Source organism: Xiphophorus hellerii, chromosome 3 (assembly GCF_003331165.1).
Source record: "Xiphophorus hellerii strain 12219 chromosome 3, Xiphophorus_hellerii-4.1, whole genome shotgun sequence".
Classification (NCBI taxonomy): Eukaryota; Metazoa; Chordata; class Actinopteri; order Cyprinodontiformes; family Poeciliidae; genus Xiphophorus; species Xiphophorus hellerii.
The window spans coordinates 18,592,859-18,609,670 of NC_045674.1; the positions used below are offsets into that span (position 1 = coordinate 18,592,859).

The 16,812-nt window shown below is 37.5% G+C and overlaps 1 protein-coding gene across 1 annotated transcript in view; it reads left to right on the forward strand.

Annotated features, from left to right (window-relative positions):
* Window positions 1-16,812, forward strand: part of LOC116717123 (dynein heavy chain 11, axonemal) — a 46,578-nt gene that overhangs the window by 24,245 nt on the left and 5,521 nt on the right. The window contains exons 53-75 of the mRNA XM_032558246.1: window positions 80-203; window positions 349-491; window positions 967-1,128; window positions 3,689-3,922; window positions 4,032-4,178; window positions 4,290-4,403; window positions 4,494-4,637; window positions 5,035-5,217; window positions 5,295-5,396; window positions 5,693-5,827; window positions 8,056-8,229; window positions 8,365-8,600; window positions 8,698-8,820; window positions 11,349-11,553; window positions 11,656-11,820; window positions 12,022-12,162; window positions 13,102-13,272; window positions 13,685-13,807; window positions 13,902-14,095; window positions 14,785-14,933; window positions 15,020-15,147; window positions 15,456-15,683; window positions 15,770-15,961. Coding sequence (XP_032414137.1) covers window positions 80-203; window positions 349-491; window positions 967-1,128; window positions 3,689-3,922; window positions 4,032-4,178; window positions 4,290-4,403; window positions 4,494-4,637; window positions 5,035-5,217; window positions 5,295-5,396; window positions 5,693-5,827; window positions 8,056-8,229; window positions 8,365-8,600; window positions 8,698-8,820; window positions 11,349-11,553; window positions 11,656-11,820; window positions 12,022-12,162; window positions 13,102-13,272; window positions 13,685-13,807; window positions 13,902-14,095; window positions 14,785-14,933; window positions 15,020-15,147; window positions 15,456-15,683; window positions 15,770-15,961 — 3,717 coding nt within the window. The remainder of the gene's footprint in view (window positions 1-79; window positions 204-348; window positions 492-966; window positions 1,129-3,688; window positions 3,923-4,031; window positions 4,179-4,289; window positions 4,404-4,493; window positions 4,638-5,034; window positions 5,218-5,294; window positions 5,397-5,692; window positions 5,828-8,055; window positions 8,230-8,364; window positions 8,601-8,697; window positions 8,821-11,348; window positions 11,554-11,655; window positions 11,821-12,021; window positions 12,163-13,101; window positions 13,273-13,684; window positions 13,808-13,901; window positions 14,096-14,784; window positions 14,934-15,019; window positions 15,148-15,455; window positions 15,684-15,769; window positions 15,962-16,812) is intronic.

The following is a 16,812-nucleotide window of genomic DNA, read 5'->3' on the forward strand; positions in this document are numbered from 1 at the left end:
CCAGTGGACCTCACATTTGGCTGATAATCACAACTTTTCCTTGTGAAGTTTGGCTTTATTTCTCTAATTTTTTTTCCAGATGGAACTTGCCGGGTTATTACTAAAGGCTGGAGTAAAGAATCATCGCGTGACTTTGCTTCTGACAGATGCACAGATACCTGATGACCGGTTTCTGGTCATTGTTAATAACATACTGGCATCAGGTCAGATTCAAAATCCATGCTATTTGTGCAGTTTTAATAGCAGATATCTTTTGTCTTTCTAATTTTTCTTCACTGAAATAGGAACTAAATAATTGTAATTGCCAAAACTCTTCAGTTTGTCATTAGAGGTTTTTTTTTCTATTAGGTGAAAGTCCAGAGATCTTCTGTGAGGAGGAGATTGAACACATTGTGTCAAGTGTGAGAAGAGAGGTGCGCAGCCTCGGACTGCTGGATGACAAGGAGAACTGCTGGAGATTCTTTACACACCGAGTGCAACAACAACTTACGGTGAAGATATTCTGAATATAAACTGTGGTGTCTTTAATAGTGCTTTATATGTGAAGTTTAAGAATTAAGAAAATCTTTAAGGACTTTTACCAACGGTTAAAAGGACACTGGAAATCAAAACAATGTATTAAAATATCTTCTGCTTGCAAGGACTGTTTTTAGCCAGAACAATTAATAGTAAAGCTGTTGCAAAATATTAAAAAATATATATTTTGAGAGTCTGTGTAAAACAAATACAGAAAGCTAGATAAATTAGATTAAAAAAGGATGAACTGGCTTTCAATTCACATGTAAGGCATCTACCAAGGTTTTTGTTTTTTACACCAACAGCTTGCTCGTAGTCTTTGAAACTAGGGGAATTATCCCACTTGTACACACTTCATTTTGATTTCTGTACATACTGTAATTCACATTATGTACTTTATATATGAACTTGGTAAAACACATGCTCAGATTTTTTGATTTTTGCTTGCAGGTAGTACTGTGTATGTCTCCTGTTGGCAATGCCCTGCGTGTCAGGGCCCGTCGGTTCCCGGCTCTCATTAACTGTACAACCATCGACTGGTTTCATCCTTGGACAACTGAGGCTCTGCAGTCGGTGAGCTACAGGTTCATCCATGAAATTGATGGAATTGAGGTAAGCCTGTTGATACATGAATCTAATATCACCATCTGTTCTTCATTTAGCCTGAATAGTTAAATTATGAATACAATTATTTTAGAAAATATAATTTTCATTATGTAATGTATTCTAAAATATAAATTTTAACATTTGTATGATGTGTGTAGTTTTGTCATTTATTTGGATTTCATGCAATTGATGATCCCAAAGTAAAGCAAAATGATAAATGGTTTTCTATTTATTTTTCAAACCGAAATCTAAAAACTAAGGGTTCATTGTTTGCAGACTCCTTAAGTAACTTCTTTGATGAAGCAGATTTTGCTGCAATTACAGCCGTGAGTGTAGTGTAGTATGTTTCCATGAGCTTTTCACATCTACAAGCTGGTATTTTTGCTAATTCTTATTTCAAGTTCAAACTCAGCCAGGTTGGATGAATAGGTTGAGTAAACTTCAATTTGAAAGCCTAGCTAAAACTTTTGTAATAGATTTAGGTTTTCTTTTTTGTCTTGTTCACTCTTATTCATAAATGTGCTTTGAACTAAGCCACTGGATTGTAATTTTGCCTGTATATTTAGTGTCATTTTTCTGCTGGAAGGTAAACTTCCATCCCCAAACTCTCTTTGTCTTTTTCATCAGATTCAGCAGTTTTCTTAAAGAACAGATTTTCTTTAAGAAAACTGACCCTGTATTGCTCCATCGTTTGCCAAAATGTCTTTTATCTTGCGACAGTGTGTTCTGCAGAATTATTCTCAGCCACTCATAGATTGTTGCATGTACATCAAAATGTTCTTGACAAAATTACAAAATGTTGACAAAATGTTCTTTGACATGTTTTGTCCCCTACATGACTTAGTCTCTTGTCTGCTAGTCTAATTTGTAATCTCATTGCTGGTCTTTTAAGTTTAAGCCATGCGGTGGGTGATTTGCAGTTTGGATGTGCTCATTCCTCTTTTAGATAATGCATTGAAAAGTATTTTGTGAAATCCCCAAAGTTTGGGATATTGCTTGTTATCTTAATCTTGTTTTAATTGTTAGTGTGACATTTCGAAATCTATACCACACACCTCTACCCGGATTTTCATTTGTTTAATAAAAACTTGAAAGCCATGCATTTTTTTCTTTCCACTTCACAATTATTTACTACGGTACACTGTATTTGTCCATCAATTAAAATCCTCAAAAATATTGCAAGTTCTGTAATGGTAGTCTAACAAAATATGAAAAAGTGTCATCATTTTTGTAAGGCACTGGAGATAGACAATATGGTATTTTGCCAAGGTTTATCGTGCACTTTGACACTTGCATGGTTTAGACTTCAATGAACATTTTCTAATTATTGCAGCACAGCTGAATTAAGTTTTCCATAGATCTTTCATCGTTAGTGCTGCAGCAAGGTACTGACAAATTGCCGAACACATGCCCAGAGACTCACAGTAAGCGTAGGAATATCATTGTTTTCCATCATAGCAGCATAACGATCACAACCCATAGTCATTTATGTTAATGAGAGAAGACTGATTAAGCACATAACGACCCTCTAAGGTGGCGCAGCTGTCACAACCAGGAAGTCTCATTACATAGGTGAACATGTGCCAGACGGTGAACTTTCCCTGTTTGTGTGTACATCTGTGTGTGGATGGTCATATTCAGGAGTGATGATGATGTTTATAGGAGTTGTAGTGCTCAGACGTTGTTGCACTTTTAGGTTAAAATAATTTTTTTATTGTAAACACAACAGCATCAACTAAAACATAAAACTGTCCATTGGTTGTTATTTAGACATTGAGCTGATTGGCTGAACTGATAACAAGGTTGCTTTAGCTAAAATCTAAAGGAGTTGGGTGCTTAGAGGTTTGTGTTGATATGAATGAGATTGAGTTTATTTATAATGCTGCTACAAGCCAATGTATGACACATTGAAACTAAAGTCATAAATAATTGTTTATCTTGTTTAGGAGACAGGAGTCTAAGAAATGCAGTAGTCATTTATTAAAAGTTAGAAATACATAATATTTGTTATACGAGGCCAATCAATGAGCTTGCTTCGCATCTTAAAGCAACCCACCATGCTTTATCAAAACGCATTATGTCAGATCTTAATTAATAATGATTTTCTCATCTCACAGATCTATGATCATTAACAATGGCTTTTTGTGAGTTATGGTTAGGTTTGATCTTCATATTCTCTGCTCATTTGTTTTAGCTTTAATTGATTGCTAACTGTGTGATTAATAGGGGATGTGCATCATGAATACATAGTTGAAATGTGGTACCACAGCTGTTTAGAAAGTTGGAGGGGAGCAGATATAATGTAAACAGTGTGCATGTTTTACAAGCAGCATGTCAGGGCTTTAAACACATTATTTTCACAGAGGTCTCAAAGCCCAATCATTCCTGCTGGCTGCACCTAAATTTCAGATTGAGTAAGTCAGGGCCAGCCAAGTAAGATGGCAGAACTTGTAGATGAATTCAAAGTTTATGAAGATAATATTTCAGTGCCCATCAGGTTGGGGATGTTAAACCCCACTTAATCCAGCTCACCCCGTTCTCCCCTCAACCCCACTTATTTTTATAGCCTGCTGTCCAGGAATCCATCAGTCTTTTCATGGCCTACGTTCACAACAGTGTCAACCAGGCAAGTGAAAAATACCTGCGAAATGAGAAGAGGTACAATTACACCACCCCCAAGAGCTTTCTCCAGCAAATCACCTTGTACAGAAACCTTCTGGAGAAAAGCCGGGCTCAGCTTCAGCACAAAATGAACCGACTTGACAATGGCCTTCAGAAACTCCAAAGCACTGCTGCACAGGTCTGGTCTCTTCAACTTGTCCTCTCATTGGCTCATTTCGGCATTTAAAAAGGAATATCACTTTATTTTATTTATTATTCTCATACATGTCATTTGTTTTTGATTTTAGGTTGATAATCTGAAAGCAAAATTGGCATTGCAAGAGTCTCAGCTTACATTAAAAAATGAAAATATTGGAGCCCTTTTAACAAAAATTGGGTTGCAAACAGAGAAAGTTAGCAAGAAGAGAGAGGCAGCAGATGTGGAAGCACAAAAGGTTAGAGAACCTCTTATGTGCTGGTTTTTGCACTTTTTTGGCATCACATATGCTATTCACCATAGATACAGTACATGTTATCATTTAGTTGTAATGATTACTTTTGCACAGGTTGCTGTCATGCAGGCAGAAATTGCTGTCAAACGGAAGGATTGTGAAAATGACCTCGCTAAAGCAGAGCCCTCACTGACAGCTGCAGTGGAAGCTCTAAACACCCTCAATAAGGTTCCACCACATCCTCAGTACTTAAAATACAATAGAATATTTTATTATTTTTTTAACAGATTTTTGAGTATCAGTCATTTGTTTTTGTAGGTTAATCTTACTGAGCTGAAGGCCTTTCCAAACCCTCCAGTAGCAGTAACCAATGTTGCAGCCGCTGTCATGGTCTTGCTGGCCCCTCATGGCCGCGTACCTAAGGATCGGAGCTGGAAGGCGGCGCGGGCCTTCATGGGCAAGGTTATGCAGTGACAATTTCAATCGCATCATCCTGATTAATGTCAGTCTAATTCATAAAAGGTCCTTGACCCAGGTGCAGCCCAACAGCTCTCCAAAGCTCACATTGTAGCTCGATGGCTCTATTATTACGCTTACACACCCAGTAGTGGAACTAGTGTGTTTAACTGCTTCTCTGCATATGACTACAGTTTCTGCAAGTGTGATTAAAAATTAATTATAGACACACAAACATTACACACATGGTAAACTGGTGGACACATAAATGAACAACATGGTTTGACTGACCTCTTGCCAATTAAAATGTTGTGTTAATATTTTATAAACAAACACGTGTCGTTTCTCCAATCTCTACATTAAACTTTGGAAACTGATTTAATTATCCTTTTTTATTCATCAGGTGGATGATTTTCTACATGCCCTGGTGTCATATGACAAAGAACACATTCCTGAGTCCTGCCTGACTGTGGTGAAGCAACAGTATTTGAGAAAGCCAGACTTCCACCCTGATCTAGTTTGGACCAAATCTACAGCTGCAGCTGGACTTTGCGCTTGGACTATTAATATTGTCAGATACTATGAGGTTTGACATGGCCTTAGAATATTTTAAAAATATTAAGTTGGAAGTATTATTCTGGAATATTTTTTTTTTCTGTTTAGATTTATTGTGAGGTTATCCCAAAACGCTCTGCATTATCACAAGCTAATTCAGAGCTGGAAATGGAAACAGCCAAACTGTTGGTACTTCAAAAAAAACTGGCAGTGAGTGTTTTTGACCTACTTCATTACAAGCACTTCTCATTGAATAAGAATATCATCAAAAACTTAATTTTAGTAATGAAAGTCATGTAGCTAAATGATAAGCTTAGATTCACATGTCAAAATGTTAAGAAGTTGCAACAGCAAACCTTCATACCGTTAGACTGCCCACCATTTTATGCTTCTTTATCAATGACCTTTTGTGGCTGATCATCTCTTTATTTTTAGGGAAATGCAGATTAGTACAAAAGTACTTGTAAGTAGTATCTCATGTGCAGGATTTGCTTTTTCCCCCCTAGGATCTTGATGCCAACCTCCAAAGTCTAACAGCTCAGTTTGAAAGAGCTACAACTGAGAAAATCAGTTGTCAGGAGGAGGTGACACGAACCACCCAGACCGTAGAGCTGGCCAACCGACTCGTCAAAGGCCTAACGGTAAACAATGTGATGCTTAGGAGTTTGGTCATGCCATTGAACCTAAAACTGGCATCAGATTAACTGAGATTTGACTGGGGGGCATGCTGGTAATCAAATTGCATTAGTAATCTGGACTGAAAGTTGTGATGTCCTGGCAGGAAACCTTGACAGTTGCATGAGCAGAACAGGCAGAGGAAGATCTTACAGCCTGGTGCAGCAGCATACTGTGGACATGTGAGATAGTTAGTGGGCTGGTCCAGAGAAAACGCATGGTTGAACCAGGCAACTGGCTATTTGAGCATTTTCCAAAATGAAGAATGGGGGAGAAATGGCTGAAAGGCTAAACAAATAACCCCTTTTCTGAACATTGAACAGATTTTGTGTGGACAGAAAATGTATTCCACAGATTTGTTGTGATAAACTGTGAATAGGAAGTTGTAAGCTATGACTCTACACATTATATAAATTAAATATAAATCTTTACTTTTTCTGTTCATGTTCTTTTTCGGAAAACCTTTGTGTTAATGTGAAATAACGGATGGTGATTTTAGTGGCCATTTTACAAGTTCGACTTTCTTATTCCACAGAATAAATGTTGTTTGCATGGAACATCTTGGCTTTTAAGCATATCAAGATAAATGTTTTGTCTTTATTGCATTGACCTGGAAGCAATAGTGTTCAGACTAATAAATCAGACCGTCTATATTTAATCATTAACTTACCTCAAAGCCTCAACAGCTGTTGGAAATTAACAATGTCTCACCACAGACTGAGTGATATTACAGGCGATCCATAATACATTAGAGTAAAATTATAGTGATTTTTAACTGTCTGAGAATTTATTATGTGACATATTCTAAATCCACAGCCCCTTGTAAGAAAATGCCATGCTTGATTTATTGCTGCAGGCCATCACAGTCACAGTATTGAAGGTTTAAATAAATGCTGAATTGATGCAGAGAGAATCGCCACAAAATTTGTAAGATATTATTCAGAGAGTTGCAGTTTGATGCATTCAATTCTGGATGCATTCTGAAATCTTCTTAGTCTGAGCAACAGATAAAGTCAAGTGCTGCTGTTTTTTCCACTTTAAATTTTTATATACAAACATTGAAAGAGTTTCAAAGTCATGCTGCAGTTCACAATTTTTTAAGTGAGACTGAAAGGCAATAAAATATTCATTGTTCTACTGTATTAGTCTGATATGAAAATATGCAAATATTGCATCAACACACCTATGAAAACTGCAAAATATAGTCGTTCTGTTAGATTGCATTTGTATTTTGAAACACAGTACTACAGTATTTAATAGAAATCATGAATAGTCAAGGAAGACTGGTGTGTGGCTCCAGAGCCGCAGGTGGCAGACCCCTGGAATCCAGTAGGGGCCAAGACTGAAGTACATATCCTCCTTCATATAACACACCACCAATCAAATAGAAAGGAAAGTGACATAGCGGCTGATGAAGTTCTACTTTAGTACATTTTAAACCTTTGTTTACATTGCACCAGGATTGTATTTGTACCAGAACTGATGATTACACTTGGAATGTAAGTTGAAGACCATTGAACGGAAGTGAGTTGTGTTTCTACTGAGGTTAACTACCAAAGAGGAAAAAAAAAGAGTTTGTAACAAGTCATTAACATAACATGCACAACACAGATTAAAATAATAGACATGTGGGGTGACATATCTGACCTAAATTTTCTGACAAAATAATTATTTTTCCATTCAAGCACCTTCCCAGAGCAAATGTGACAATGGCTTATAGGTTTACAAAATGATTTTTGCATAACCCTCTATGACGTTTTAGAAACCAGATTAGTGGTTTAGAATACATCTTGAAGGCTGATGTCCTATAACTATTCGATGTGTCACAAGTCCAACATACCTTAATAAATGACTGGATTATCTTCTCATAAAGTCCACTTTTACAGAATAATGATCTAATTAGTGGACACAGGTGTGATGACACAAAGATCTCTGCATATGACTCTCTGCAAAAAGTTGCAGGACACAGGCCCTTGAGGACTGGAGTTTAACATCATTTATAAGGCGTACAAGTTTGCTTACATTTTGGTCCTTCTCAGGCTAGTGTTTAGCTTCAGCCTCAAGGTTTAACTGATCTGGAGTCATAGGGAGACTTTAAGAAAGTTATCTAGTACACTTTAGATATTAGTTGCTTATGTCCTCCTAACAGAACCCCACTTCACAAATTCTAAACCATCTCTTTTACCTCATACAGGAAGAAAAGGAACGCTGGTCCCAAGCGATTATCCAGTACAAGAAACAGCAAAAAACTCTCTGTGGTGACGTCCTCCTCGCCTCAGCTTTCATTTCGTATTTGGGTTATTTTACGGGCCAGTATCGTGTGGAGCTTTTCAAAAATTCTTGGGTACCTTTCCTTCAGTCACAGAAGGTAAAATCAGTTTCATATATACAATATGTATAATTTTACAGTTGTTTGTGAAGATACATATTTGCTTTGTAAACAACTCCAGCACTGTGAAGTAGAGTCCACCAAAGTGACCTCAATCCCCTGATTTTGTTCCAGGTCTCTGTGCCCCTGACAGACGGCCTGGATCCGATCCTCATGCTTACAGATGATGCCACTGTGGCAGCCTGGCACAACCAGGGCTTGCCAAATGATAGAATGTCTACTGAAAATGCAGCCATCCTGACCACCAGTGAGCGTTGGCCACTCATCATTGATCCACAGCAGCAGGCCATCAAGTGGATCAGAAACCGACTGAAACCAGAACTCAGGATGGTGCGACTGGGACAGAAAGGGTAAGAAAAAATAAATAAAATCAGGAAAAAATGTACAGTATATAAAATACAGTATATTATACATTCATGTCACTTTTGATTTTTTATTGTGGTGCAGGTATATAGAAGTCATTGAACAAGCTCTTGTCTGTGGGGAAACCATCCTGATAGAGAATCTCCCAGAAAAGGTAGACCCAGTCCTGGAGAATCTTCTGGGAAAAAGAACAATTAAAAGAGGAAGGTTAGTGCTGAAACATTTCAGTCCTGGGAAACATTAGAGATACAGAAAGTGAAATCAGTGCATTTAATAAGTCAATATACAAGAAAGATGAAACAATAGGACTAGAAAACATCAGTGAGACATGACTAAATGCATTATTATGGCCCCCCTTTAGATTATAAATGAATTTGCGGCTTGTGTTCTGAACCCCTGAGGTCAAGCTATTGATCGAACCCCTCAAGGTGGGTGATAGATGTATATTTGTGTGTTTACATTCTTTTAGGTGTGATGTATATTGAATACATGAGCTTCAGGGTAAACGCTGAATTGAGGATCAATATGGTTATGTATGAGGTCTTATGTTTCTCACAAAAAGCTTCATTGTAACAGACTAGAATCAGTAGCCTTCCATCATCTGACATTTTACTGAATTCTTTCAGTAATCTCCTTATGAATATGTTAGCACTCTAATGAGTCCTCATATATAATTTTTCTTCAGGTATAGGTACACTTCATGAGCATTCTTATAGGGATATTGAAAATGAAATTCTGTACACCAATCAAAGTAATTTAGGATTAGGCATTTGCATACTGAAAATACGGCCAGGCGTGGTGGACAACAAAGGGTGTTTTAAAGCATCGACGTCAGCACTACTCATAAAACCTGCAGTTTTAAAGACTGGTTCTGGCTGCTCGTACAAACCCTAAGTTATCACAACATAAGTCCCTCACCCCATGAAACCTGTTCACCCCTTTGTAAATTTGCCAATCTGGCCTACCTTGGTGAGTCCAATAGTTAGTGAAAAAGTTCCTTAATCCTGCCTTCATGTGTTTGTGAAAGGAGTTTTAGATGGTCACAAAAAATTTGGTTAGCTTGATTTGTTAAATCCATAGACCATTGTGCGCTTGAAAATAGGCCAGATTGTAACAATTACCCTTATAAACTGGAGCCACACGGCTCATAAGAAATTTGGCAGACTTAAAATTAAGAACAGTAGAACAAAAGTGGGTTGAGTTTATTATTTAGGATTACATTTATTATTACATATTGTTTCAAACTATCCCAAAAGGGTTTTGTTCCAAATTAATTTGCAGAATAACCATGTGAGTTCAAATCTGACTTCAAAAGCATCTCCTAATGCTGTGGTTTGTCATCACAAATTTAAGTTAGGCTGAAACTGTTGCTAGAGAAGTACAACAGTTATCCCTTCTCCTGAAATACAATGAATTCAATAGTGTAGACAACCACAGCATGAATAGAAAATACCACATAATGATGTTCTGCTTCTCTGAAATGCTTACACCTTCTTGCTCTTCCATGCCTATGCATTAATATTGAGGTTTTTTTGGTGGTTATTCATTAAGCTTTATTTGAAGTCTTGTCTGTCCAGACGTAACAATTTATCATACTAAATCTGATAATAAGTTTATTCCTTGTAGATGACCCGCACACTTGTTTCTGTCGATGATTAATACAACCTGCTGGGTCAGCCATGATGGATCTGGTAGTGCTCCACAGCTGAAGTTCATTAATAATTGGAATGTTGTAGAGTGTGAAGTAATGAATACTAATTATTCCTTTCATGGCTGACGGAAGACTACAAGCCAATCCATCAGCAAGGACTTTAATTTGGTGGAGTAATGGTTCTATCAATAGTACATTAATTCTGGCTTGTGAAGATATAGAGTTGAACCATACCTACACCATGAGGATCTTTTGCCATAAAAATTGGGGCCTTGCCTGACATCCAAGGGGCAATTAGAGATAAATGAAAAGCCACCAGGTTCGTCAAGCAACTGCTAATTTAATTGAAACACAAGAGTAGATAAGCATTGGCTGGTGTTGTTATCATATCTTGTACTTGTGCAAGGATGTTTGCACATAATGCAAACAAAACTGGTATCATTTTGGACTGGCAGGCCATGAAAGCATAAGGCTAAAATTGGCTTAGTTTAGAGGGCCATCAATGTTATGAGTTTGAAGCAATTTGCTTTTGTGTAATTATTATTTAATTTAGTTTATTTTTGTCAGTTGGATCAGTTTATAAAACAAGATTAAGTGATGTACAATACTGGGTTAACAAGAATAAGATAAAGTGAGATTTAAGCTGTATTGTTGGAAAACCTACAAATTCTTCCAACCTAAGGTGACCTTGAAACCAACAAAAGTGTTGAAAATACTGTATTGCTTGCTTTGGTTGATTTGTTTGTCTACATGTTCTTGCAGTCTGGGGTGGGGCTAAGCCATAAACAATTTAATATAGTATAGTAGAATCAAAATGTATTGTTCCAGTCTTCAAAATTTCACAGTAATGGTGTGTTTTGGGATTTCTCAAAATGACATTCAGAGTGTATTTGCTTGTTGTGTTATTTTTGACTGACATTAGGCCAACATCAGACAATCTACATCACTGTATGTTTTTACATCACTTATTAAAGCAGTTATTTTTGTATGTTTTATTCTATTCAGTTTGTCCATTTAATTTACTAAGCACAATATCACAAACATCTAGACAATTATTTCCCTTTTTCCTTTTTCTGTTATTTAGGTGTATTCTTATTGGGGACAAGGAATGCGAGTACAACAAGAACTTTCAACTCATTCTGCACACCAAGCTGGCCAATCCACACTTCCCTCCTGAGCTCCAGGCCGAGACCACCCTCATTAACTTCACGGTGACGCCTCAGGGCCTGGGGGACCAGCTGCTAGGACAGGTAGTCTCCAGTGAGAGACCTGACCTGGAAAGTCTAAAGGTAAACCTGGTTAGATGTTGGTGATTTGAAGCAATTTTTATGTCTTCATGAAAGTTTTTAGTTTACAAAAACAACTTTGAAATTGAAATTTTATCTACCAAGATGGAGCTCACCATGCAACAAAACCACTTCAAAATTGAGCTCAAGAAGTTTGAAGATGACCTACTGAGTCATTTGTCTGCAGCCGATGGTAATTTTCTGAGTGACAATTCTTTGGTAGAGCAACTTGAAAACACCAAGCACATGGCAACTCACATTCAATCCAAGGTAAAGTTCTTACACAAAAATGGTTCTGGTGGCATTTTTTTTCTTTGGTTGCTTAGGTAATATTAAATGTCATACTACAGCAAGTGGCTCATTTTATTGCATTAGCTGTAAATGATGTGTCTTTGGGCATATGTGTAATGAGAGGGTTTTGGAGCATGACTGAGAGTCTAATAGCTCATTTTTTGCAATTGGAACTCACAGGTGGTGGAGGCCAGAGAGAACGAGACAAAGATCAACGAGGCTCGAGAACTATACCGCCCAGCAGCTGAGAGAGCGGCACTCCTCTTTTTTATCATCAATGACCTCAGCAAGATTAACCCCATGTACCAGTTTTCTCTCAAGGTGAAACTTTCACCCCTGGAGTGCTCTCAGAGGAACACATGTTTACAATACTCTCTTTTTTTTCTCTTGACCAATTTTCAGCTTTTCTTTATGTTGTCTTTTCTCTTTTAGTCTGGATGAAACCTTGAATTTTTCATCAAAAAAACCTTTTTTAATTTAATTTAACTGTGCATTGCAAAAGTATTTATGTCAACTTGAAATTGTTCATATCATGTCACATTCACCCACTGAATCCATGTATTTCAAAAGAATGTTATGTGATAGACTGACACACACTTTTTCTTCATTCCGCTTGAATTGATATATTTTCAATCCACATTTTACTGCATCTACAGTTGCAAAAATGTAAATTCAATACTTAAAATCTGTTGTTTTTTTTTTCAATTTTACATTCATGAGCTACTATCTGTTGGTCTTTTGTAGTTTACCACAAACCATGTAGGGGACACGTCTGAAATATGAAAACTTGTCTAATTAAAATCCAAATCCAATTCAAAATTTGTGGAAAACTTAATAATAAGGTGTACTTATACTTTCCACCCAATTTTACTGAGCTTGAGCTATTTTGGCAAGAAAATTTGTCAGGAATTCAGTCTTTAGCTGTGCAAAGATAGTAGAGACAAACCATCTCCAAAACCTGCTAGCTGTAGTAGCAGTAAAAAGGGTGTTACACAAAACATTGAATCATTTGAGGTAGACAGAAATGCACATCACACTTTAAAGACTTGTATTTACAATAAAAATTTTGAAAACCAGTTTCCTTCTTTCAATTTCTTTTTCCTTTGTTGCTTCTTTGGTGCTTTGTATTGGATTATCACAAAAACCTTAATGAAATTGGTGAAGTTTGTGGTGTAATGGGCAACCTGAAAAAGTTCAAGCATTTAATTATCTGAGTGACCATAGCTAATGATAATTTTGTTTTCTTTGGTTTTATTCCAGGGCTTTAACCTGGTGTTTAACAAAGCAATGGAGCATGCACAATGGGATGAGGATGTAAGGACCAGGGTGCGCACCCTCACTGAGGCCATCACCTATTCTGTATTCCTGTATACCAGCCAGGGCCTGTTTGAGAGAGACAAGTTAACCTTCTTGTCACACACTGCCTTCCAGGTGAGGGACTGAGGTCCGCCCTCAAAGGTGGGGTCTGCTGTCACTCTCATCAATCAAAGTACTTTTCTGCCCCCACATTAACTTCAATTAAAAGCAGTCAGCAATACCATACGTGGCTATTGATTATCTCTCACACTTTGCTCTCTGGCTGCTGTTCAGAGAGTTGGTTCTGACAGGGGGTTGGATCTTATAACATAATGCAATTATCTGTCTCCGCGGCAACTGTTTTCTTCGTAGGAATTGTCCGACTTTGAAGGCTGTCCTTCACTTGGCTTTTTCACGTTTACTGACACTTATTCAGTTTGCAAAGTTAAGAACGTTTGAGAATTTCTTTAATGTTTGTTAATTACTAAAAACATATCAGAGTCACTTATATTGTAAATCTGACTATTAAAACTGGTTCTCCCCTTAGATTCTCCTCTCTCAGGGTTTGATTGATCCCCAGGAATTTGAGTTCCTGCTTCATTTCCCTGTGCAAACTACAAACTTCAGTGCTGTGTCGTTCCTCTCTCCACATAGCTGGGGGGCCATTAAGGTACGGTACAATAATTGCGTTTTGTGAGCCACATTTTTCTAAATGCTGTGCTGCACTGCAGAGTGAGGTGAATATGTCATGTACTTTGATATAGACAATCTCTACAATGGAGGAATTCGGTGGACTTGACAAAGATGTGGAAAACTCAGCAAAACGCTGGAAGAAGATTGTTGAATCCAGTTGTCCTGAGAATGAAAAGCTTCCTCTGGACTGGAAGAATAAGAGCTCCCTTCAGAAGCTCATCATCCTGAGAGCACTCAGACCTGATAGGCTAACCTATGCAGTGAAGTAAATAACTAACCAAAATTAAACAACCGTACTTGGAAAAACATTGATACTGCTGAAACGTTTTCATGTTTTTATGTTACAAGTGAAAATTTCAGTGAATTTAAATGTAGTTTTATGTGACAGACCAAAAATTGTGTGATGGAACAAAAATTATGCAACAGTTCCAAATGCTTAAAAATCTTAAAAGTGTGGCATGCATATGCTTTAGTCCTTTTTACTCTTTACTCTGATAAACTACGGTCATTTCAGTTACCTTCAAAAGTCCCTTAATTACTTTACAGTTCCCTTGTTTGTGACTCATTCTAAGCATAAAAACATCCCAGCAGGATAACAACTCTCAATGCACAGCCAAAGACACAATGTAGTGATTTTAATCAATGCAAGTTAAGTGTTAAAATGTCCTAATTAATATTAAGACCTAAATCAAATGGAAAATATGCGGCACAATTTGATTAATGTTTAAAAATGTTCACTCTCCCATAAGAGCTGCAGCTGTTTTTTTTTTTTTCCAAAGAATGGACAGCACTTTTAGTCTATAAAAGTGTACAAATAAACTTTTATCGAACAGACATTCTCAAACACTTGAAAACTGAAAACGTTTAAGGGGTATAAATAATTTTGCAAAGTAATGCGGACATGTATTTTCAATGTCTGTGTATTGGCATTCATCTCTTAATGTTTTCTCATAGGAAATTTGTTGAAGAACGCATGGGAACTAAATATGCAGAGAGCAATAGGCTGGAATTTGAAAAATTATTTGAGGATAGCACTCCTTCAACGTCCATGTTCTTCATTCTCTCACCTGGAATGGATCCACTAAGAGATATTGAGACACTAGGTACCACACTTTTTATTTGTTACTTGCGTATCCTTTTTAATTTAGACGTACACTGTAAAATATGTATATATTTTTTTAAAATGCAGGTTTAAAGCTGGGATTTTCCATTGACCGGGGAACTTTACACAATGTGTCTCTGGGACAGGGGCAGGAGGAGGTAGCAGAGAGGGTTCTCAGGAATGCCTCCAAACAGGGACATTGGGTCATTTTACAGGTACAAGTTCCTTTTACTCTTTGCACCAGAAACTGTAGCGACACCAGACTGCACTCTGAGCCTCCTTGTGCCACTAATGATATCATCTCATCCCCGGAACAAGGGAAATAAACTCAATTTGGTTCAATAAAATCCCTAATTGGCTAGATCAGCTCCACAAATGGCTACTTTAGAGAGAAGCTGTGAACTAAGAGAACTGGTGAGGGCTTTTAAACAAGTCTAGAGTGAAGAAAAATCTTTTTCTAACTAATTTGACCTAACAAAATGTACATTTTAGCAATAAAACCTCTTAATATTTTTTTGTTCAGAATGTACACCTTGTGGTCCGCTGGCTGCCTTCTCTAGATGCTCTCCTGGAGACAGTGGCAGCGGATGGACATCCCAGCTACCGGGTCTTCATCACTGCAGAACCAGCACAGAACCCCAAGCAGCATGTGGTCCCCAGAGGCATGCTGGAGAACGCCATCAAAATCACAAACGAACCCCCATCTGGCATGAATCCCAGTTTACACACTGCCCTCAACAACTTCAGCCAGGTGAGCTGAAAATAGTTTTACAGTCAGGTGTGTTTTGACATGCATTCCCTGACATCTATTTTTCTGGGGTGGGGTTTCTTTCTCAGGACACCTTGGATATGTGCTCTAGAGAGCAAGAGTTCAACTCCATGTTGTTCTCCCTCTGTTTCTTCCATGCCTGCATAACAGAGCGCAGAAAATTTGGCTCGCAAGGGTGGAACCACAACTACCCCTTCAGCACAGGAGACCTCACCATCTCTGCCCATATTTTATATAACTACCTGGAGGGCAACTCAAAGGTATTTATTATTCTCTAATAAAATATTTTTTCATTTCTTTCTGTTAGTTTTTTAAATAAAACTTTTAATGTGTTTTTACAACTACCTAAATGATCAAATTTAGAGGGATAATGGTGTTATTATTGACAATAATGTCAGACAAGGATGCTGAATTACTCTGAAGCATCTCCAATTATTTCTTTAAAGTCTTTTGTTGCAGTGGTATTTGTAAAAAATGCTCATTACTGTCTTTTTTTTTCAAACCCACAACCTGTAATTTAGCTTTATTTCACAAAGACAAAAAAATCCATTCTTTCAGATTTGCGCCCCTCACAACTCCTAATGCATTTCTCTTAGAACTCCCATTACTCCGGTCATAACCAATTACATCTCCGAGGTATTCTGCCCTCCAAAAACGAATGTCCTTCATTACGTTAACCAAACACTAACCTGTATGTGCGTATACAGAGGATTCATTAGGAGGGCAATGAAGCGTTATCCTAAATGTAATTACACGCAGCCAATGTGACAGTTCACAACGCTACATAAGTGATCACTGCAATTAGAGCTGATGAAGGAAGCAATTTGCAAAACAATACAGGTACAAATGATACTGAACCTACAGCTTTTGTAATTTGTTATGAATTGCATGTTCTGTTCTTCCTCCTTCACGCTCAGGGATCATAATCTCCCACTGAGGCAGAGACTATGCTGTCATACCGCGCATCAGTTTGTGTAAAGAAACATCTTTTTGTTGTATTTCCCCATGTGCGCATAAGGTACCTAGATAGGATATTATAGGGTAGTTGACCCTTCAAATTTTAATGGAATACCTAAAAAATATATATGCAGTCCTGGTAAAAAGCAAGTAC